The 24684-nt window shown below is 40.6% G+C and overlaps 1 protein-coding gene across 1 annotated transcript; it reads right to left on the bottom strand.

Moving 5' to 3' along the window:
* Window positions 1-5533: 5533 nt before the first annotated feature.
* Window positions 5534-20672, bottom strand: LOC117541519 (5-hydroxytryptamine receptor 2C-like; the record flags this gene model as incomplete). Its single annotated transcript, XM_034208701.1, is given in 5 exon segments — window positions 5534-8554; window positions 8556-8828; window positions 16926-17161; window positions 17330-17477; window positions 20475-20672. Coding segments are annotated over 5 exon segments (1164 nt in total), but the record flags the coding sequence as incomplete, so codon positions are not given.
* Window positions 20673-24684: the final 4012 nt, after the last annotated feature.

Below are 24684 nucleotides of genomic sequence, written 5' to 3'. Positions count from 1 at the left end.
TGGAGAACTGACCACTTCCGGTTTCACATTTCAAATTAAAAGTCGCAATTAAAGTTACCAAACAAGGGCACAATATACTAAGAAAGAGGAACCTGTAATGTATTCCTGAATCATTTTAGAAATCAGCTATTTAATCATTTTTAACTTGAATTTAAAATGCTTGAGTTAATACGTTAATTATGTTCAGTTGGATGCCAACATTACACGTTAAATGCGTATCTGTATTGTATTGGTTAATTAACACATGTAATAAAAGATAACACAATACTATAGAACAATATCAATATTGTTAACAGAGGCTAATGCAAAAGACGTGCATGTCTTAATTTCTACACAGCACTTTTTGTGCATAGCCTATACAGTAGTAAGGGTATTCAAATTAAATTAAACATTTTTAAAGAAAGATCTAGCTGCTAAATGTTGCACAAATATGAATGCCTAAACTATACAGTTTAGGTGGTCTTTAATTAATTATTAAATACAATTACTGAGTTTTTCCACGATGTCTAATGCAAAAAACAAACAACAAAACATTTGATAGCAGTGGATAAACGTTGACATATGCAAAAGGCCACTATGACAAAACGTTCTTGTCTTTTGAGGCCATTTCTAACCCATGAACGTCACAGATTAATGCTTTTGTCAAGTGTAACTTACAGCTTGCAAATGTTTGTATGTTGGCAGCAGTGTTGTTGAATTGAACGTAAACAGGTGAAGCTAATTAGCCTGACCACCACATGGTAGCTAAAACCAATGCTAAGACTACAAGTCGCGTCTCTGCAAATAACAGTCATGCTGTACATTAATACATAGGCAGACTTGTACATTAGAGCAACAATACTCAAGAGTGACTTTATGTTGAATATTTAAAGGTTTAACTGCTCGTATTTCAAGTGGTTCCTCGCGCTAGCTTGACGCAGCTCTAACGGATTTGGGAGATGCAGCAAATCGGTGTGTAGGCGCGTGCGTATCCGAAGCCTCGCGAGTGTTTCCGGAAATTCACGAGGACACCGCCCACTCTGTGGAGGCTGCTGCGAGACTACAGAATACACACACCACTCTCCATGTAAACACGTGGGGCCATAGCGTCGTTTCTCTTTAAAAAATGACGTAATGCCAAACATAGCTTATTCACCAGTTTATTCACTGGCGTCATTCCACCTGTATGCGCACATGCTAAATAGACCAAGATACAGGAACAACAACATTATTTTCTTAACTGATGTATAATCTTTCAATTAAACACATCCATTTTAAAAAGTATGGTAATTTAAGGATGCATTTTAAGATGTGTGGAACTGTAATGGAACATTATTAAACACATTATAGTGCACTCGACATACAGTATGCAATACTCACTTGTATTCTCACCTGTCACTATTGCATATGCATAACCCTATACATTACCAACATCTAAGGCTAATTTTAAGTGTAGACTACTGTTACTAAAAATGTACAGTATTAAGTAGTTGTTGACATGGATGTAGATAACAGACCGATTTCTCCAATGTCATATTAATCTCTTTGACACGTAATTTAAACAGCATTTTAAGGTTGCATTTTTAAATTATTAGTCTATTATTTACAGTAAATTAATTGTTGTGGATCTAGGCTCCTCTTAACGCCTATTAACCCAACCCTGACCAGTTAGATAACATACACCTCGTTGGTCTAATAACAGTTTGTGAAAAGATATAACTGCATTCATTTAGTTATTAAAACCAGTGTAAAGTGCGTTGCAGACTCAAGACGTAACCTGCTGTTCCCCATCTCCACCACTGAGTGTCGCTGTTGCCTTGAGTTTGAGACAGAATCTCCTGCAGGTGTTTGGCTCCTCGGTCGCTGTTCATGGTGCTGAATCCATTTAGACACCACTGCAAGCTGACGTGTGGAAAGAAAACGCCCTGATATTGAAATCTAGGTTGCTACAAAAACCCTTTAATATCAAAGAAACAGTCGAAGTGAGTTTCACAACACAAGACTGTTGGAACAGCAGCAACACAGACGAATTGTGCCACAGTTAACTATGTCCTGTTGAGGAAGCAAGTCAAGTATTCCAAACAAACTAGAGTGTGCATGGTATAGGCTTTGAGCTGCAGACAAGTTTCACAATTGTTTACAGCACCACCAGTGAGTGTTGAACAGATGGGAAGGCATGTGGGTTTGTAGCCTCTTTAAAATGCAATGAATGAGGTGTAATTTCTTCTTCTCAGCACCTGCTGAAGTCATCACTGCTCATTTACAGCTCGGCACCGATCGATTTTATGGTCATTTTGTGCAATTAAACACCAGCGACCTGCATCCAACTGAGCGTCTCATAGGTAGAGAACGGTGCCTAATTCTTCCAGCGTGTGGAGAGCGGATATATCGGGAGGGTTTCTGCTCAGTAGAGCTCTGAAACACAGCCAAGGCATCTCTTTCGGCTGCATGGTGAAGCACTTTGTCAAAGCTCTCACTGATTGGCTGAATATAATCCATGATAATAGAGGAGTGACAGCGCCAATACACTGTTATTATTAAATCCCTCACATTTCACAGCTAGGTTCAGAGCTTTGTCATCAAATCTGAGACTCAGAATGAAAAGGACCTGGGAGTGAATGTTGATAATACCCTGACATTTAGTGACCATATCCATCGGGCAGCCAACAAAGCCAATGGTATCCTAGCAACGATCCGCAGATCATACACTTATTTGGATGTAGTTTATACACCTCTCGTGCACGGCCACTCCTCGAGTATGGGAATGTCGCCTGGTCCCCCATGTACAAAAAGGATGCTGAGCTCATCGAGACAATACAGAGACGAAGCTGGTTCCCGAACTAAAGGACCTACTATCAAGAACGACTGCGAAGTCTTAAGATCCTGAGGAGCATGCGGGCGAGGGGAGATATGATCGACGTTTTCAAATATCTCCACAACGTCTACAAAACCTCATGCCCACTACAACGGGATTATAACACCAGGACTCGTGGACACTGCCTCAAGTTGAAGAAACGGTACTCAAGACTGACCATCCGCCACAACTTGTTCAGCTTGCAGCGTGTGGTCGCACATCCAAGACGGTTAACTGTCTCAAGTCCCGCCTCGACTATCACTGGTCAAACATCACCTTCACTTTGGACTATGTGACTGTTGCCAGCATCCTTAGTGTATAAAGAACAGTGATCTACTTATTTATGAGCGACTAAAAGGCCCTACTACAGCCGTATCCTATTGACTGATCAGAGGTAAGGAAAGTCAGTCAGGAGCTTCAACTGAATATAAATGCAGTTTTTTTTACTACAGCTCAACAACTTCTAACATTTCAAACACTATTTAATGTTCTCTGAGCTGGCTTTAAAAAAAATCTAAGCTCCAAACTTATATTATTCATTTATGTTAGATATATTAAGGAGAGTCGACTGGAGACTTCAAGACGCGGCTTAAAGCAACATTTAAAACATTAGCCATGTGGTGAGTGTGCAAATAAGACAATTGTCCACACATTAGAATAATATTTTAATAAATAAATAGCAGCATCACACATAAAAAAGGAAATATACATTGTGTGTATGATGGTATCGTATAAACTCAAAACGTGTCGTAGACAAACATTCACAATTAAAATGGTATAAAAAAAACAGCCACTGCAAAACAGAAGAAGGTTCAACACGTACCCACATCACCCACGAGCGGGGGATCAAACAAGAGCGAGACAAACCAGAGAACCGGGGTGTGTGTGTGTGTGTGTGTGTGTGTGTGTGTGTGTGTGTGTGTGTGTGTGTGTGTGTGTGTGTGTGTGTGTGTGTGTGTGTGTGTGTGTGTGTGTGTGTGTGTGTGTGTGTGTGTGTGTGTGTGTGTGTGTGTGTGTGTGCTTGATGCAGAAAGGTGCTTTAGAGATGTTGGGTTTGCCAAACTCTTGAACAACCTGCAGCTCTGGCTTTTCTCGGAGACGGTTACTGACAGAGTTTGGTGTTCGGGAGGATTGGAGAGACAGCTGCTGGGAGAACAGATGGTTTGGACGGTAGTGTCTGACTCACAATTGGTAGAAAAAGTTGGCCTTATCAAAAGTTCCTCCTTTGATTCTCTTACATTCTTTGCCAGGAGGCATATGTTGTGTTGCAATATGCTGCTACTTCCAATTGTATTACCTTCCATATTGACTGAGTTTGATGAACAGATTGATACCACTCTCACGTCTGTACAGTCCACAAGAGCAGCTAATTAGCCTAGCTTAGCATTAAGCAGGGGAACAAGGGTAATCGGTTAGCTTGGTTCTGTCCAACAAAAAAGAGATATTCCCCAAAGCCCCTCCACAGCCCACTAATAAACATCTTATTTCATTTGTGAAAAAACAAAATGCAGTTTTATAGAACATAAACATTGTTCCAGTGAAACTCTCAATACAACCAACTTTAACAAAATGTATTCGGACTAAATAGGCATGTTGTTTGCCAAATAGGAAACAACATGTTATATCGATTATCTAATATATTTTATTGTATCTTTTAGTTTAACTTTGGACAGAACCATGCTAACTGTCCCCTCTGCTTCAAGTGATTATGCTAAGCTAGGCTAACTTTCCCCAACCTTTTTCAATAAAAAAGCTTTTCTCGGTGGATTGTCTTCCTCTGAAGCGTGTGCATGTGCTCTGCTTGTTTGAGCGGTACACATCCCACTGAAGCAGTTCTTGCACAACACGTTGCTGCCTGGAAAACAAGAAATAGTCAGAGAGAGGGAACAAGACCCCAAATCAGCCCTCCTGAAATGTATCAAAGTGGAACTCTGTCAATAATCGCCTCCATACACACCAGTCCTGGATCAAATCACACGTTGAAATCCCTCCAGACACTTCGTCCCAGTGATTGCTTTCATCTGTTGGACGTGAGCCGGACCGGTTGGCGTCTGCAGGGACAAACAGATCCAATCCATCGTGCCGGACACAATCGATAAACACATTTACTGGATGATTTTCAGGTAGCAGTCTGAGCCAGGCCTGGCACACGGGAGACACACAGTTATTACAAAGCGACATACTGACGTTTGCTCACACCTGGATGTAACCACGACGACCCGTGGTTCGGATAGTCCGCTCTTCTTCTCTTCTAGTTGTTGGTGTTTTGACAAAGATGCCTGCTTTGCAATGTGCCTTTTGTTGGTTTCTCTTTTTGTTCTTTTTGCTAAGTTTCCTTCCGTACAAGTATTACAAAAAAGAGAACCAAAAATATAAAACGAATGAGGCAGAGAGGACCTTTTGAACATTACTTCAAACATGCAGAATATTTGTAGGCAAACCATGGCGGCTTTAGCTCATGTAGACCTCCCCCTGTGGAGAGAAGTGGTGCCAAGGACCACTGAGTAATACACATGGTGGAGGAATGAGACAGAGATGCACAGAATCAGAATGAATTGAGACTCATTCTGACTGTGTGCAGACCTCAGGCGCTGGATGTGATTGGTCCACTGCCGGCTTTGCTTTTTGACCTTGAAAGATTAAAAAAAAGGGGGGGGGGGGGGGGGGGGTACATTCAGATGTTTGCACTTTTGGCTGTCCTATGGCTGAGGGGAGATTGACCAAAATGAAATATTGATCACTGTGAGAAATCTACTTTGGTAAGATAACAGCTAGACTCAGTTATTCACTTTTTTTAATTCGTTTTTTCATTTAAAGGAGAACTCCAGCAATGTAGCACTTCACTTCCGTAATGTTAAGAGACTAAAAAGAAACACATCAGGAAAAGATTGGACAACATCGAAGCAGCAGAGGCGGAGAAATCAAGATGGTTAGTGTCAATCTGTAAAAAACACTACAATTCCCACAATGCAACTCATCAGAATCTTTAATTGAACCTCTCTGCTGCTCCCAACAATTGAAATGATGAATTACTGTAACACGAGGTAACATCACTATGACATCATCTGGGTCATTTATTTGTATCTCAAAACGCTTTACATTAAAATGCAGTGTCAAATTGGTGGAGTGGCCCTTTAAGACGTTACTTTTCAGAATGGATGCCCTTTACAACACAAACCAGTTAGCTCTATAAAACTAAACCTACAAAGCCAATCACTTTACACAAGTTATATCTTCTTTATTATCTGTTTTGATGCTAAATCCACACGATATGAAATCCTCTTCTAAAGGCAGTGTATTCGCAGATATTTCAGCCGACGGAGATGCGGAGGAATCACTCAGCGTGTCAGATGCCAATAAAACGTGGGAGAGGAGGGAGGGCGAGAAAGTCGGTTGAAGAGCGTCTTTATGGAGTCAGGGTCTGTCTCTTAACGTATTGACCTTCTGTCCGTTTCATGCCGCAGATGAAATCTAAAGCTGTTTGCTCTTTGAGTCACTGAACGGACTGTAAAGTGGACTATTGAATCAGGGGTCAAAGCCAGTGGCGGACCCGATGGGCCGGCACTGGCCGGTCGGATCAGTCACTAGCAACTAGGGCTGCTCAATTAATCGTATTTTAATCACAATTACGATTATGGCTTGCAACGATTACGAAAACAACGTAATCGGAAAAAAATTAATGTTATTCTTTTTTTTCTTATTGGTTTTTCAGTTGAATTATACTTAGAGTTCAGGGTAATCAACTGTTAAAAACATACTGTTCAAATGTTCGCTCTCCAATAAATTGATGTTTTCAAAGTAAATGGATAATCGTTTTTAATAATCGTGATATCAACTATTGACATAATCGAGCAGCCCTACTAGCAACCCCCCCCCGGTGACAATCTACCAGCGGTATTTACTTGTGGTACCAACGTGGGCTGGTCGGATAAGTCACTAGCACCCCCCACCCCTCCCCCGTTGATAATTTACTAGCGGTAAAGAAGTGGGTCGGTCGAGAGTCCCGGGCTGAGTTTTAGTCCCAGTCCGCTCCTGGTCAAAGCTGCAATTCTTGGAGATATTGGCAAGCTTTTTATCCATCATCGTACACCAGAGCTCATTGCCCAAAGCTTCTGTTTGTCCTCTTTGACTTCGACTGTTCGAGAAGATTCTGCCTGCCTGGTTTTATTGGAGAGAAAAGTACAAGTCTAATGCTTGACCTTCAATAGAAAACCCTAATTTTCTAAAAAAGTAAATAGCCCGTAACTGCTTGTTCTTTGGCTATGTGATCTGATAATAGGACATTTATAAGTGGCCAATTGTTGGATAGAAGTGCAGGATAATCTCAATATGCTGAATTTGCATCATTACATGTTATGGTTTTAGGGGAAATGAAAGTAAGGAAGATCTTGGAAAGTGACTTATGATGGTTGCTGATGGATGAAAGCAATGACAGTGGCTGAAAATCTAAATCTATATATATTGTATTCCTTTTAAGAATGACATCTGAGGAGCGTTTGTGCACCCTTACATTACAAACGATCACATGTTCCCTTTAAAGATTGCTCCCTTTTATTGTATTGATTGTTGTCAGTAGGAACCTTTAGATGTTGGGACTCTAATTTATTCTCCGTGGTCAACAGAAGCAAAGAGCCCGACAGCTGTGTAGGACCGAAGGCCTACGTCATGTTTTTTTTTTTAGCTCTTTAAGACCCCTTGTTCAATCCAAGGTTTGACCACCAGATGGCGCTGTGACTCCACTACATTCCTTCTTCTCCGTCCTCTCTCACTGACTCCGACCGGCAGCCTGGAGAAAGGTTCCTTCTTCGGAGAGAAATCACCGTTTCTGTCGGCTGAACAGTTTGATTATACATGCTGGAAAGGTTCATTCAGATATATTTTATTTTATGACTGTTGTAGTCAAAGCTTGACTGGCACAAAAATAGATTTTGGTTTAGTTTGCTTGGACTGCATCAGGACTGTGTGAAGGCTTCGGGTCGTGGTTTGACTCTGTAACCTCCGTCAGTGGGACTCCATCGAGGGCCTCTTGACTTCATGCCAGGTTAACTGTGAGAAAAAGCTCTTCACTGACTGCTTTTCTTGTCAAACTCCTCTCCAATGGCTACCTTAGTCTCCACCAAGAACACTGACTGCTTCAATCCTCTCCTTTATGCTATGAAAACCAACATTTTGTCACCTGATAGAAAAAGAAACACGTCGAAAATGTTGGCTTTCATCTTAAAGTTTCTCTCGTAATCTGACTTTGTTGAATGTATTGCACTTCAGTTTGAGGATAAGGCTCTATCAATCTAGTCCTTTCACAATACAAGTCCTCAGGTTTACAGCCAATCACAACGATGTCCGCTTCGTCTGAAACGTTGCTCGGCAGGTTTACAAAAGAATACTTTAAAAACGACACAAAAAAACACGCAATCACACGCTGCTGGTGTCTTCTCTGGAGGCGGGACTATAGCTGATGACTGACAGCTCCTGCTCCACCTCTGTTTCGGTTCCCGGCTCCACCTCAGTTTCCGAGAGCATCCCGATGTTCTGGCATTCGGAGAGGCTCTGCGACACTATTCCGATTTGAGTCTCGTCGTCTGTAAAGTCCTCCGGGTCCACCGTCAGCCTCCCGTTGTCCCCCCGCCCGTTTCGACAGTTACTATTGCGGTCTATGCTTGTTTTACCGTCCCTCCCCATCAGGAGGGGGGTCACAGAGTGCGAGGGGCACTGAGGGGCGACCAGGAAGGTTTTACAGCTCTGTCCCGCTGCGTTGGCCCCCCGCTTTGTAGCGGCACCTGATGTAGCTGGAGAAGGCCCTCCTGTAGGTCTTGTTGAAGAGGGTGTAGACCAGAGGGTTCACCCCAGAGGAGATGTAGCCCACCCACACGAAGACGTTGAGGAGGTCGTTGAGCAGCGACTCGTTGCAGGACCCCCGGCACAGCACGAAGGTGACGTTGGTGATGAAGAAGGGACACCACATGATGAGGAAGAGGAAGAAGACGATTCCCAGGACCTAAAGATGGAAATAGGCAAAAGTACACACATCCTTTACTCAAGTAGAAGTACAGATACTCGTGTTTAAAAATACGAGAACAACCTGTTTCGATTTAATCACATGATTTAGTTCCTGGGAACACAGAAGGTCAATCTGAGTGTAGCAATATAAAGAAAGGACTGGAACATGCTTAAATAAACACTTCATGATCAAATCAAACCACCTGTTTCTGGCAAAAGTACACACATCCTTTACTCAAGCAGAAGTACAGATGTTTGAAAATACTCTGGTTAAAGTAAAAGTACTGACTAGACTTCTTTACTCAAGTAGAAGTAAAGAAGTATGGGCTTCGAAATGTACTTAAAGGTCAACTATCATGCTATTTTTAGGCAATAGCATAGGTCTCAGATATATACAAATATATAAAAAACATGTCTATGAAGTGTTTTGCTCAAAATACCAAACAGATCACCCATTCTAGCCATGCCTCATATCCCTCTATTTCACTTCCTGTTTCCAAAGTGCTGATTTGGGGTATAAAGCTTTAAAAAAAAAAAAAGATTGAAAAAAATAAAAAGGAGGGGTCTGAGCTCATGAGGGACCCGGCAGCTACTGTCTAAACTAAATGCTGCCGTGATGAAACGCCATATCATGGATTATCAAGGGTTCTCTCTGAAACAGTTTGGAGCTCAAATGCTTTCTCTCTTGCCGGTTATACCACAAGGTGAGTTCCTTTTTACTTCCTGCTTCTTCACACACATGCTCTCCAGTACAGGTTAGCTCTGAGTGTTAGCGATGCTAATGTAAACACCGACCATATTACGTCCAAAACAGTCGGGCATTGTTTCTGATAGCAACGTTTCTGATTGGCCCGTGGGTCCACATTTCAGATATTACGTCATATCGGACGCAAATCTGGATCAGCTCCGTTGTTCCCCGTTTTTAGAGATTTGGGTACGGAGGAAAAGAGAGAGGGTTTTATTTTCTGACGCTGCCTGAGTTCCCCGACACACCGGGGACACATGTTTATGTATAACAGACATCAAAAAGTGCATTTTGCATGATAGGTCCCCTTTAAATAAAAAGTACCCATAACTACCAGCTGTTTTAAAGAGTACCTGACCTCCCTTTATATTAATAGAACAATAATGTCATTGTTAGCTAATGAATGTTTCCATGCTGAACAACGGCAACATGACAACGTTTCCATTGGTCCCTCTTCTTTAGAGAAGACCAGGAAATGATGGATACACGGATCGTGTTCAAATCAATAGGCACGCAATGACTCTAAAGAATAATGATCACGCATCAAACACACATTCAGACTAAAGGAACCAGCTGTTTGGAAAATGAGAGAAGTAGAAAGTACAGGTATTTGAGTTCAACATGTAAGAAGTAGAAAGTACAGGTATTTGTGTTCAACATGTAAGAAGTAGAAAGTACAGGTATTTGTGTTCAACATGTAAGAAGTAGAAAGTACAGGTATTTGAGTTCAACATGTAAGAAGTAGAAAGTACAGGTATTTGAGTTCAACATGTAAGAAGTAGAAAGTACAGGTATTTGGGTTCAACATGTAAGAAAAGTCGTCAGAAAAATAAGTAGTGGAGTAAAGTACTGATACCAGAGAAATGTACTTAGGTTCAGTAACGAAGTAGTTGTACTCCACTACCTCCCACCTCTGCCCATGAGGTGTTTATTTGAGCATGTTCCAGTCCTTTCTTTATATTGCTACCCTCAGAATGACCCTCTGTGTTCCCAGGAACTAAATCATGTGACTGAATAGAAAACAGGTTGTTCTCGCCTCCATGATTCAAGGTTATTACCTCCGTGGTTCACCGTCAAATCAATAAATAATAACACCATTTGGAAAGGTTGTTGTCACGACATGACCTTGGAAGTGAGTAAATCAAGCTTTGTTATCTAGCAATCCTAAAGGTGGAATACTGTGAAACCATATCTATAATATCACCTTATTATTATTAGCATTTAGCCCTTTAATGAAGCCACTGCTCTTTGTTGTAGTGCCCTTAGCTCGAGCATCAAATCACTCAAAGTTGCGCTCAAAATTGTAAGCCTCTTCAATTATTAGTTTATGAAATGCTTTTCTTATATAAAGCATTTTCAAGTTCCGACTTTATTATTTTTTATTAGACACGAGTGGATGCTCGTGTTTAGACAAAAGAAATGTCACAATTTACAACTTTCCACTTTCAAGCCATCTTAAAGGTGTTGCCCTGGAAACCATGGCCATATTATTACGTTATTATAATGAGCGTTTTGCCCTTTAATTAAGCCATTAAGTGTCTTTAGCTCGAGCATCAAATTACTCAAAGTTGCGCTCAAAATTGTAAGCCTCTTCAATTATTAGTTTATGAAATGCTTTTCTTATATAAAGCATTTTCAAGTTCCGACTGTATATTTTTTTGATTAGACAGGAGTGGATGCTTGTGTTTAGACAAAAGAAATGTCACAATTTACAACTGGTATTTGTGTTAGAAATGTAAGAAGTAAAAGTAAAGAGTCGTCAGAAAAATAAGTAGTGGAGTAAAGTACTGAAACATGTACTTAGGTACAGTAACAAAGTATTCGTACTCCACTACTTCCCACCTCTGGAAATAGGAGAAAACAAAGGTTAGAACAAGTTGAAAATGAGAGGAGAAAGGCAGCAATTTAAAATAAATCACAATTAAATTAATGAAATACATCAAAGCCGAATCAAGAAAAGTGCAAAGTCAGATAAGAGGAAAGAAAAAATAACAACATAGAAACTAATTTATTTCCATGGGTGGTAGTTTTTGTGAAGTAAAAGGGATAACGAGTATAAACAAATGACCTTTTCCATTCACTACACGCTTCGTGACTTTCTCTAATTGAAATGCATGATTCATTCATTCATGCCAGATGTTAGTTTTCGATACAGGCGAGTGCTTTGGTCTCCACGCAACGTCAGTTTGAAAGTTACGATCCGTTAAAGCTAAGCACGATAGGAGCTGAATAAAATCATTTTTTTATACAGTTGCAAGAAAAAGTATGTGAACCCTTTGGATTCTCCACACATAGCGTTGTGTGTTCCTTCCAAACAACTCAACTTTGGTTTCATCTGTCCACAGAATATGTTGCCAGTAGTGCCGTGGAACATCCAGGTGCTCTTTTGCAAACTTCCAAAGTGCAGCAATGTTTTTTCTGGACAGCAGTGGTGTCCTCCGTGGTGTCCTCCCATGAACTCCATTCTCGTTCAGTGTTTTACGTATCGTAGATTCGTCAACAGAGATGTTAGCATGTGCCAGAGATTTCTTTAAGTCTCTAGCTGACACTCTAGGATTCTTCTTCACCTCATTGAGCATTCTGCGCTGTGCTCTTGCAGTCGTCTTTACAGGACGGCCACTCCTAGGGAGAGTAGCAACAGTGCTGAACTCTCTCCATGTATAGACAATGTGTCTTACCGGACTGATGAACATCAAGGCTTTTAGAGATACTTTTGTAACCCTTTCCAGCTTTATGCAAGTCAACAATTCTTAATCGTAGGTCTTCTGAGAGCTCTTTTGTGCGAGGCATGGTTCACATCTGGCAATGCTTCTTAAGAATAGCAAATTCAAAACTGGTGTGTATTTTGTATAGGGCAGGGCAGCTTTAACCAACACCTCCAATCTCGTCTCATTGATTGGACTCCAGGTTGGCTGACTCCTGACTCCAATTAGCTCTTGAAGAAGTCTTTAGCCTAGGGGTTCACCCTGCACTGTGAATGTTTACATGGTGTGTTCAATAAAAACATATAACTGTTTGTGTGGTATTAGTTTAAGCAGACTGTGTTTGTCTATTGTTGTGACTTAGATGAAGATCAGAACACATTTTATGACCAACTTATGCAGAAATCCAGGTCATTCCAAAGGGTTCACATACTTTTTCTTGCAACTGTATATTCGCCCTTTAAGGGGAGCAGGGTGGGACAATGAAGATAGATTTAACTTTGATGCAGGAGTGGAGAGCACGATGTCTTACTGAGTCTTTTATATCACTGCAGCAAGTTAGACCCTGTTATATTGTTACGTTTCTTACATCCAAGCACAAGCAAACTATCATGTCCCAACTGAAATACAGTTTAAACTTGCTAATTATTTATATAAGAAGCGTATTAGTATTTCATAAAAGAAAGATTAATGAGACTTGCACATTTGAGCGTTCAATGCCAGCTTTGGGTCATTTGATACTCGAGCTAAAGACACTTAATGGCTTAATTAAAGGGCAAAACGCTCATTATTATAACGTAATAATATGGCCTTGGTTTCCAGGGCAACACCTTTTAAGATGGCAAGAAAACAAAGTGGAAAGTTGTAAATTGTGACATTTCTTTTGTCTAAACACGAGCATCCACTCGTGTCTAATCAAAAAAATAAAGTCGTAACTTGAAAATGCTTTATATAAGAAAAGCATTTCATAAACTAATAATTGAAGAGGCTTACAATTTTGAGCGTTCAGTGGCAACTATGAGTAATTTGATGCTCGAGCTAAGGGCACTACAACAAAGAGCAGTGGCTTCATTAAAGGGCTAAATGCTAATAATAATAATAATAAGGTGATATTATAGACATGGTTTCACAGTATTCCACCTTTAGGATTGCAAGATAATAAAGCTTGATTTACTCACTTCCAAGGTCATGTCGTGACAACAACCTTTTCCAAATGGTGTTATTTCTTAGGAACAGATTGATTTGACGGTGAACCACGGAGGTAATAACCTTGAATCATGGAGGCGAGAACAACCTGTTTCTATTCAGTCACATGATTTAGTTCCTGGGAACACAGAGGGTCATTCTGAGGGTAGCAATATAAAGAAAGGACTGGAACATGCTTAAATAAACACCTCATGGGCAGAGGTGGGAGGTAGTGGAGTACAACTACTTCGTTACTGAACCTAAGTACATTTCTCTGGTATCAGTACTTTACTCCACTACTTATTTTTCTGACGACTTTTGACTTTGACTTCTTACATTTTGAACTCAAATACCTGTACTTTCTACTTCTCACATGTTGAACACTAATACGTGTACTTTCTACTTCTTACATGTTGAACACAAATACTTGTACTTTCTACTTCTTACATGTTGAACCCAAATACCTGTACTTTCTACTTCTTACATGTTGAACTCAAATACCTGTACTTTCTACTTCTTACATGTTGAACCCAAATACCTGTACTTTCTACTTCTTACATGTTGAACCCAAATACCTGTACTTTCTACTTCTTACATGTTGAACCCAAATACCTGTACTTTCTACTTCTACATGTTGAACTCAAATACCTGTACTTTCTACTTCTTACATGTTGAACCCAAATACCTGTACTTTCTACTTCTTACATGTTGAACACAATACCTGTACTTTCTACTTCTTACATGTTGAACTCAAATACCTGTACTTTCTACTTCTTACATGTTGAACACAAATACCTGTACTTTCTACTTCTTACATGTTGAACTCAAATACCTGTACTTTCTACTTCTTACATGTTGAACCCAAATACCTGTACTTTCTACTTCTTACATGTTGAACACAAATACCTGTACTTTCTACTTCTTACATTTTGAACTCAAATACCTGTACTTTCTACTTCTTACATGTTGAACCCAAATACCTGTACTTTCTACTTCTTACATGTTGAACACAAATACCTGTACTTTCTACTTCTTACATGTTGAACTCAAATACCTGTACTTTCTACTTCTTACATGTTGAACACAAATACCTGTACTTTCTACTTCTTACATTTTGAACTCAAATACCTGTACTTTCTACTTCTTACATGTTGAACCCAAATACCTGTACTTTCTACTTCTTACATGTTGAACCCAAATACCTGTACTTTCTACTTCTTACATGTTGAACCCAAATACCTGTACTTTCTACTTCTTACATGTTGAACCCAAATACCTGTACTTTCTACTTCTTACATGTTGAACCCAAATACCTGTACTTTCTACTTCTTACATGTTGAACACAAATACCTGTACTTTCTACTTCTTACATGTTGAACCCAAATATCTGTACTTTCTACTTCTTACATGTTGAACCCAAATACCTGTACTTTCTACTTATTACATGTTGAACACAAATACCTGTACTTTCTACTTATTACATGTTGAACTCAAATACCTGAACTTTCTACTTCTTACATGTTGAACTCAAATACCTGAACTTTCTACTTCTTACATGTTGAACACAAATACCTGTACTTTCTACTTCTTACATGTTGAATCCAAATACCTGTACTTTCTACTTCGTACATGTTGAACACAAATACCTGTACTTTCTACTTCGTACATGTTGAACTCAAATACCTGTACTTTCTACTTCGTACATGTTGAACTCAAATACCTGTACTTTCTACTTCTTACATGTTGAACACAAATACCTGTATTTTCTACTTCGTACATGTTGAACACAAATACCTGTACTTTCTACTTCTTACATGTTGAACCCAAATACCTGTATTTTCTACTTCGTACATGTTGAACCCAAATACCTGTACTTTCTACTTCTTACATGTTGAACACAAATACCTGTACTTTCTACTTCTTACATTTTGAACTCAAATACCTGTACTTTCTACTTATTACATGTTGAACCCAAATACCTGTACTTTCTACTTCTTACATGTTGAACCCAAATACCTGAACTTTCTACTTCTTACATGTTGAACCCAAATACCTGTACTTTCTACTTATTACATGTTGAACCCAAATACCTGAACTTTCTACTTCTTACATGTTGAACACAAATACCTGTACTTTCTACTTCTTACATGTTGAACCCAAATACCTGTACTTTCTACTTCTTACATGTTGAACTCAAATACCTGTACTTTCTACTTCTTACATGTTGAACCCAAATACCTGTACTTTCTACTTCTTACATGTTGAACCCAAATACCTGTACTTTCTACTTCTTACATGTTGAACACAAATACCTGTACTTTCTACTTCTTACATGTTGAACACAAATACCTGTACTTTCTACTTCTTACATGTTGAACTCAAATACCTGTACTTTCTACTTCTTACATGTTGAACTCAAATACCTGTACTTTCTACTTCTTACATGTTGAACTCAAATACCTGTACTTTCTACTTCTTACATGTTGAACTCAAATACCTGTACTTTCTACTTCTTACATGTTGAACTCAAATACCTGTACTTTCTACTTCTTACATGTTGAACACAAATACCTGTACTTTCTACTTCTTACATGTTGAACACAAATACCTGAACTTTCTACTTCTTACATGTTGAACTCAAATACCTGTACTTTCTACTTCTTACATGTTGAACACAAATACCTGTACTTTCTACTTCTTACATGTTGAACTCAAATACCTGTACTTTCTACTTCTTACATGTTGAACTCAAATACCTGTACTTTCTACTTCTTACATGTTGAACTCAAATACCTGTACTTTCTACTTCTTACATGTTGAACACAAATACCTGAACTTTCTACTTCTTACATGTTGAACTCAAATACCTGTACTTTCTACTTCTTACATGTTGAACTCAAATACCTGTACTTTCTACTTCTTACATGTTGAACTCAAATACCTGTACTTTCTACTTCTTACATGTTGAACTCAAATACCTGTACTTTCTACTTCTCTCATTTTCCAAACAGCTGGTTCCTTTAGTCTGAATGTGTGTTTGATGCGTGATCATTATTCTTTAGAGTCATTGCGTGCCTATTGATTTGAACACGATCCGTGTATCCATCATTTCCTGGTCTTCTCTAAAGAAGAGGGACCAATGGAAACGTTGTCATGTTGCCGTTGTTCAGCATGGAAACATTCATTAGCTAACAATGACATGTTCTATTAATATAAAGGGAGGTCAGGTACTCTTTAAAACAGCTGCTAGCTATGGGGACTTTTTACTGAAGTACATTTCAAAGCCTCTTTACTTTCACTTGAGTAAAGAGGTTTAGTCAGTACTTCTACTTCTACCAGAGTATTTTTAAACACGAGTATCTGTACTTCTACTTGAGTAAAGGATGTGTGTACTTTTGCCATCTCTGCTCAAACCACCTGTTTTCTGCACCTTAATCACCCTACAACTTCAACCCATTCTCACCTTTGAGGCCCGTCTCTCGTTCTTTATGGCCTGCATCATCCCTCGTCGCCCGTGGCAACCCGAGGTGTCGCTGCGCCCGTGTCCCGCAGCCGGAGAGCTGAGCTGCGACGCCACCTCGGAGCCGCCCGCGATGCTGATGGAGTCGGACTGGGGGGCGCGGAGCAGCAGGCCGGGCTCTGCTGCCTTCAGACAGCTCAACGTGTTGCGTCTGCTCTGAAGAGGAGGGGGCTTCAACTCTGTGAGAGAGGGGTCCGAAGAACATATAAAGGCCTCTTTAAGTATCTGAGTACTTCTTCATGTCTGATAACGATATCATAAGGGTCATACAACTCCACTACTAAAAACTTGTGGCACTCACAGTTTAACAATTATAAAACATATAGGGTTAAATAAACAGGCTTTACCTTGCGAGTCTGACGGAGAGATGGTCTTGATCTGAGGAACGGAGAAGGTGCTGGCTGGAGGCTGCAATGTGATCGCTGGTGGGTGCAAAGGCTGCTGGGAGGAAGTCTTTGACTCGCACAGGAAGACAATGGCCTGTCTCTGGAGCACCTGGAGAGGAGAGGGAGGGAGAGGGGTTAAAGGTCACCTATCATACAGTTTTTCATCAATATATTATAGGTCTCAGATATATACAAAATATGTCTCTGATTGGCTCCAAACACCAAACAGATCATTGCAGCATTACCCATAATCCCCTCTGTTTCAGCCCTGTTTCCAAAGTGCTGATTCTCTGTCTGTTACATTAGATGAAAATAAGGAGCCCCTCCCCACGCCCCCCTGAGAGAGATTTGGTTACAAAGAACACAATAGGCGCGTTCACACCGGAGTACTTTTACCCGTACTTTTCCCGTTTAGTTCCGTTAGTGTCTGGAATTTTGCGTTCACACCAAAAAGAGAACTTAGTTCAGAGAACTTTTACCCTCATTTGTAGTGCCTGCTAGAGAGGTGGTGCTATCATGGGGAGAAAAAAGTACCAATTTCTGATTGGCTGGGCGAATTGCAAACCACGCCTCGTAAAACTCTGAAAGGTTTTGTGAAGCCGCCATTGTATTTGCTGGCATTAGCATTATTAGCATTAGCATTAGCCCCGCGCACCAACGGAGAGAGACTAACTTATGGCAACACAAAAGAAAACATGGAGGCGGTGGAGATGAGGAGGTGTCGGCGTTCTGGCGATTTACTCGGAAGGCTTCAGTAGAAGCTGCTGGGAGTCCCTGCAGCTTCTACTGAAGCCAGTCCCCAACTCCGGGGACTTCCGGCCGGGGACTTTGGGCGGCAGTATACGCCGTGAAGTGGTTTGCGGCCTGCCAGTAAACCCAAAGCAGAAGAAGACGAAGAAGTGACGTCAGCGGCTTCATAGAAGAGACATGAAGAAGAGGGACACATGTTGATGTAGAAGAGACATGAAGAAGAGGGGACACATGTTGATGTAGAAGAGACATGAAGAAGAGGGGACACATGTTGATGTAGAAGAGACATGAAGAAGAGGGGACACATGTTGATGTAGAAGAGACATGAAGAAAGAGGGGACACATGCTGATGTAGAAGAGACATGAAGAAGAGGGGACACATGTTGATGTAGAAGAGACATGAAGAAGAGGGGACACATGTTGATGTAGAAGAGACATGAAGAAGAGGGGACACATGTTGATGTAGAAGAGACATGAAGAAGAGGGGACACATGTTGATGTAGATAGAAGAGACATGGAGAAGAGGGGACACATGTTGATGTAGAAGAGACATGAAGAAGAGGGGACACATGTTGATGTAGAAGAGACATGAAGAAGAGGGGACACATGTTGATGTAGAAGAGACATGAAGAAGAGGGGGACACATGTTGATGTAGAAGAGACATGAAGAAGAGGGGACACATGTTGATGTAGAAGAGACATGAAGAAGAGGGGACACATGTTGATGTAGAAGAGACATGGAGAAGAGAGGACACATGCTGATGTAGAAGAGACATGGAGAAGAGGGGACACATGCTGATGTAGAAGAGACATGAAGAAGAGGGGACACATGTTGATGTAGAAGAGACATGAAGAAGAGGGGACACATGTTGATGTGGAAGAGACATGAAGAAGAGTGGACACATGTTGATGTAGAAGAGACATGAAGAAGAGGGGACACATGTTGATGTAGAAGAGACATGAAGAAGAGGGGACACATGTTGATGTAGAAGAGACATGAAGAAGAGGGGACACATGTTGATGTAGAAGAGACATGAGAAGAGGGGACACATGCTGATGTAGAAGAGACATGAAGAAGAGGGGACACATGTTGATGTAGAAGAGACATGAAGAAGAGGGGACACATGTTGATGTAGAAGAGACATGAAGAAGAGGGGACACATGTTGATGTAGAAGAGACATGAAGAAGAGGGGACACATGTTGATGTAGAAGAGACATGAAGAAGAGGGGACACATGTTGATGTAGAGAGACATGAAGAAGAGGGGACACATGCTGATGTAGAAGAGACATGAAGAAGAGGGGACACATGTTGATGTAGAAGAGACATGAAGAAGAGGGGACACATGTTGATGTAGAAGAGACATGAAGAAGAGGGGACACATGTTGATGTAGAAGAGACATGAAGAAGAGGGGACACATGTTGATGTAGAAGAGACATGGAGAAGAGGGGGACACATGTTGATGTAGAAGAGACATGAAGAAGAGGGGACACATGTTGATGTAGAAGAGACATGAAGAAGAGGGGACACATGTTGATGTAGAAGAGACATGAAGAAGAGGGGACACATGTTGATGTAGAAGAGACATGAGAAGAGGGGACACATGTTGATGTAGAAGAGACATGAAGAAGAGGGGACACATGTTGATGTAGAAGAGACATGGAGAAGAGAGGACACATGCTGATGTAGAAGAAACATGGAGAAGAGGGGACACATGCTGATGTAGAAGAGACATGAAGAAGAGGGGACACATGTTGATGTAGAAGAGACATGAAGAAGAGGGGACACATGTTGATGTGGAAGAGACATGAAGAAGAGGGGGACACATGTTGATGTAGAAGAGACATGAAGAAGAGGGGACACATGTTGATGTTAGAAGAGACATGAAGAAGAGGGGACACATGTTGATGTAGAAGAGACATGAAGAAGAGGGGACACATGTTGATGTAGAAGAGACATGAAGAAGAGGGGACACATGCTGATGTAGAAGAGACATGAAGAAGAGGGGACACATGTTGATGTAGAAGAGACATGAAGAAGAGGGGGACACATGTTGATGTGGAAGAGACATGAAGAAGAGGGGACACATGTTGATGTAGAAGAGACATGAAGAAGAGGGGACACATGTTGATGTAGAAGAGACATGAAGAAGAGGGGACACATGTTGATGTAGAAGAGACATGAAGAAGAGGGGACACATGTTGATGTAGAAGAGACATGAAGAAGAGGGGACACATGTTGATGTAGAAGAGACATGAAGAAGAGGGGACACATGTTGATGTTTGCATAATAGGGGACCTTTAAGGGGAAGAAACACAGGTTAAGTGTTCAGAGGGCAAATAGAGGCTGATATACCTGTATGGTGAGGCAGTACGACACCACCATGATGACCAGCGGGATGAAGAAGGCCACGAAGGAGCCAATCAGCATGAAGCGCTCCTCGTTGAGGACACAGCTGCCGTTCACAAAGACCTTGTCCTCGTTGTGGAGGCCGATCACCGGGATGGGCATCGACACGCCTGGAGAGGAAGAGTGGGGAAAAGGAATTAAAGTCTATCGTTTAAAACCAAAAGGAATCTTGTTGTTAATTGCTTACATGATAACAATTGGGCAAAAACACAAAGATAATCATAGGGTAGAATATCTAAATGTATATGACGTCAAATGTATACATGCTGTAACCATGGGGTGATTATAGCGTAATCAGCTCAAAAAAGGAGTCTCTTAAGAATAAATAGAGAACTTATTTTCACTTTTCTTTCCTGCTGTATCCGTCACGATCTGATTGTGTTCTATTGTTGTCCTTTTCTCTTTGGTTTCCTGTTTTAGTTTGAAAAGCGTCTGTTGCTTCCTGTCTCTGTGTTCCCTCCTGCCTGTGATTGTGGTCACCTGGTGCCCCTGTGTGTTCTCCTCCCTCCTCACCTGTGTCTTGTTTGTTTGATCAGTCCTGTGTGCATTTAGGTTCTGCTTTCTCTGTGAGCCTTTATGAGATCCTTGTTGTTGTTGACTGTGTTCACGGGGGAGAGAGTTCTGCTGTGTTTGTTACTTAGGTATTTTCTGTTAAACCTGCTTTTGGCTCAACCCTGACTGTAACAACGTAGACCCATTCTCTGTAAAATAGCAGAAAATTATAACAAAAACTCTTCATGTAGTGAAAAAAGAACAACATAAAGATGGAAATAATAATGACATAGTTTTACAATATTCAAGGCATATTTCCAGTTTAATAATTGTATTATTTATGAATGATTTAAAGCAGGGGTGTCAAACTCAAGGCCCGGGGGCCAAATCCGGCCCGTGACTTCATTTCATGCGGCCCCACAAGAACTTGCAAAGAATATAATATATTTATTATACGGTTACAGGCCGCTTGACAGAAGCACGTTGCCCATAAACTACATGTCCCACAATGCATCTCTCATTTGACTTTTTTTTCAAAATGTTACTTTTTTCTAAGAATTTGACTTTTTCTTCAAAATATGCCTTTTTTAGAATTAGCTTTTTTCTCAGAATTTGACTTTTTTTCCTATAATTATTATGAATTATGAATTTGGCTTTTCTTTTTAAATCATTTTGTGACATGCAATAGAGAGACTTGCAATTATTTGCCCTAGACTTCTGCTTTCAGACGTAGTTAATTATGAAGTTATTCCCCTATCCGATATTAATCCAATGCAGAGGCAATAATGTAATACAATACATTATTTTATATACATCTTTTTATATAGTCTTAAAGTTACAACCGGCCCTTTGAGTGCAACCATAATGCTAATATGGCCCGTGATGAAATTGAGTTTGACACCCCTGATTTAAAGGGCTGTAAGAACATTTTTATGTTGAAGAAAATGTATAAAGAAAGTGTAATTAGACAGTATGAAGTTTTGGTTGTGTTCGGGTTTTATGTTTCAACTGCGACTGGAAGAATATTGCTGTTTTTATTTGACTTTTTAATGGTTATTTATTTAACATTTTTTATGTAAGAAGTTTCAGGTAAAATAAGATGTTCTTCTCAACCAGTATGACTGTACATGTTTTGTTTTAAAATAACTGCCATGTGTGGAATAGATAAGATAATATATAACTTAGGGGAGGCGCAGTGGGTTGTGCGTTGGTGTTCGGTTCACAGGTTCAAACCCCACTGCAGTCAGCATGTCGTTGTCCTCCCTGGGGATTGCCCACAGTATTTAGTATGTAAGTCGCTTTGGATAAAAGCGTCTAACAAGTGACATGTGATGTAACTTTATTGATCCCAATTTGGGAAATGTTTTGCATTGTACAATAAAAATAAAAAGACAAGAAATAAACAAGAAAGTAGAAAATATACATGTTGCATTTACAAATGAATAAGATATAAAGCAAGGTATTATATTTACACAAGTATGTGACGGTTGGAATAGTAAATATTAGACCGCATATACAAATGTAAAATGTACAGTGAAGAGAACAACTATGGAGCAGAGAGTTCTCTTCCAGCCAGAGGTGATTTGTTGTACAGAGTTATTGCAGTAGGCAGGAATAAACAAATAAATAAATAATAATAATGTGAGCGTGACACGGATCAGAGACGTCCCGACTTGTCTCAGAAACACTCCCGTTGCTAAGGGCTTGAAATGTGTGACCTGGAGTAGCTTTTCTCCTCAGTGTCTGCTCCGCCGAAACAGATCCCAGGTCAGCGAAAGCACTCTTTGAAATCAGAAGAGGCCCATTAGGCGCTCATTAAGTCGGCCTCAAGCACAACTAAGAGTTTAAGAGAAAAAAAACTGAGTCAAGTAAAATAAACGTTATTTCAAAAGTAAAATTATAAGTTGCAAACAAATAATTTGTGTAATCATGTGAACTATTGGTCTTTTTTCTTTTGTATGACATATCTCTTCTCTTTGCTTCTGTCTCAATGATCAGACTTCTGCGCCAAACAATGTCCTCTAACAGCACCAGAGCAGCAAAACACTATGGCTGCGTTTCACTTCGGTTACATGGATTCCTTGCGTCCCTCACTTGCGTCGTTTCCCTGCGACTGGTCCCTCCTACCAGGGAAGCACGGAGAGACGCAAGGAAACCACGAGAAGCAGGGGCCGTTTCTCAATCTCGAGGATACTGGCTTCCAAGCCAATATTTCAAGGATGCTACGTCATCGAGTGTCGCCGAAGGACTGTTTCAATCTCCAGCATACTTGGAATTCCACCGAGGCCGCGTCCTTGGTTTGGGGGAAATTTCGAGGCTGCACATGGGTAGACTTCGCGTCCTTAAAATCCCCACAATGCTTTGCGCACGGACCAATTTAAAAAACCCTTGCGGAGAATGGCTGAACCGATGCAGCACACATTTAGTGGCGTAGAACATGTGTTGGTAAATATGTTACTTTGTTACATTTGTTATCACCAACAAAGTGTTCCGGGAAAGTAAAGCAAGTTCATAATTAGATAGACATCGTGAGGTATTTATTTTCGGTACAGTTTATGTTGAAACCGTTAGAGAGAGTGGCACGCTTGTTTGCCTGTTCCATTCTTCTTCGTTTTCCGAAGCCGTGGCTTGGAAGCATACTTGCTTCGTTTCTGAAGGAAGTGACTTGGAAGTACGCGACTACCAAGCCAGCATCCTCGCGATTGAGAAACGGCCACGGAAATGAGTTTTAAGAGCAATGGGACGTCGTTTCCTCCGGAGCGTCACGTGAAGCGACGTCCGTTTGTGATGACGCCGCACAGCTGATCGTCTGACAGCAGCCAGATCAGTGCATGCGCTGCATCGTCCAATCAGTGAGCGATACACAGTGAGGGGGCGGGGCGAGTGTCTGAGGATTTCACTGGAGGATGGTCTGGTAGTTCCTCGATTATCGCTCCTCCGTTATCGCTCCTCGATCCTCCGGCACAAATAAGGCCATTGGGACGCTACTCAAGATGGCGCAGACAAATCAACTTCCGGTGAGACCGAGACCGAGGAGCGAGGAAATGAATAATAAGAGAAGTGAAACTCACATCATGAACATCCATCACTCACTGATAGCGTTTAGCAATTCAGATTCATCAGCTGAGTCTCTATAGCCCCCTCTAATATGTTTTATCGCTCTCATTATGATGTGCTCTCATGATATCTTCAATTAAAACAGATTGAGTTTTAACATTTAATGCTAATGTCTCTCAAAAATGGTGATGTGTTTGTCACAGGTGTGTCACACCGATCATGAGGAAGTGATTAAGCATTTTGCAGCCATGATTTTTTTGTTATATTAAAACGACCCGCTGTGTTCACAGGAATGTAACCTGACATTAACTAGAAACAGCTTGTTTCCCCCATTCGATTAAAAATGATTACCTCCATGGATCACGTCAAATCAATCTGTTTCCAAGAGGCTTATTTGTTTACAATATAACCTTGAGATGTTTTGGATGGCGGAGAAACAATTGGAAGCATCATTTTCTTTTAGATATTGATGGTTTGCTTCATACATAATAAAGTTATTAAACTGGAAATATGCCTGGAATATTGTAAAACTATGGCAATATGATTTCCAAAATGTTATAATTGTTATCACATTTTGTTTATGTTGTTCTTTTTTCACTATATGAAG

This window comes from Gymnodraco acuticeps, unplaced genomic scaffold (assembly GCF_902827175.1).
Source record: "Gymnodraco acuticeps unplaced genomic scaffold, fGymAcu1.1, whole genome shotgun sequence".
NCBI lineage: Eukaryota > Metazoa > Chordata > Actinopteri > Perciformes > Bathydraconidae > Gymnodraco > Gymnodraco acuticeps.
Note: the sequence above shows the minus strand (reverse complement) of the source record. Positions and strands in the feature narration are given on the sequence as shown.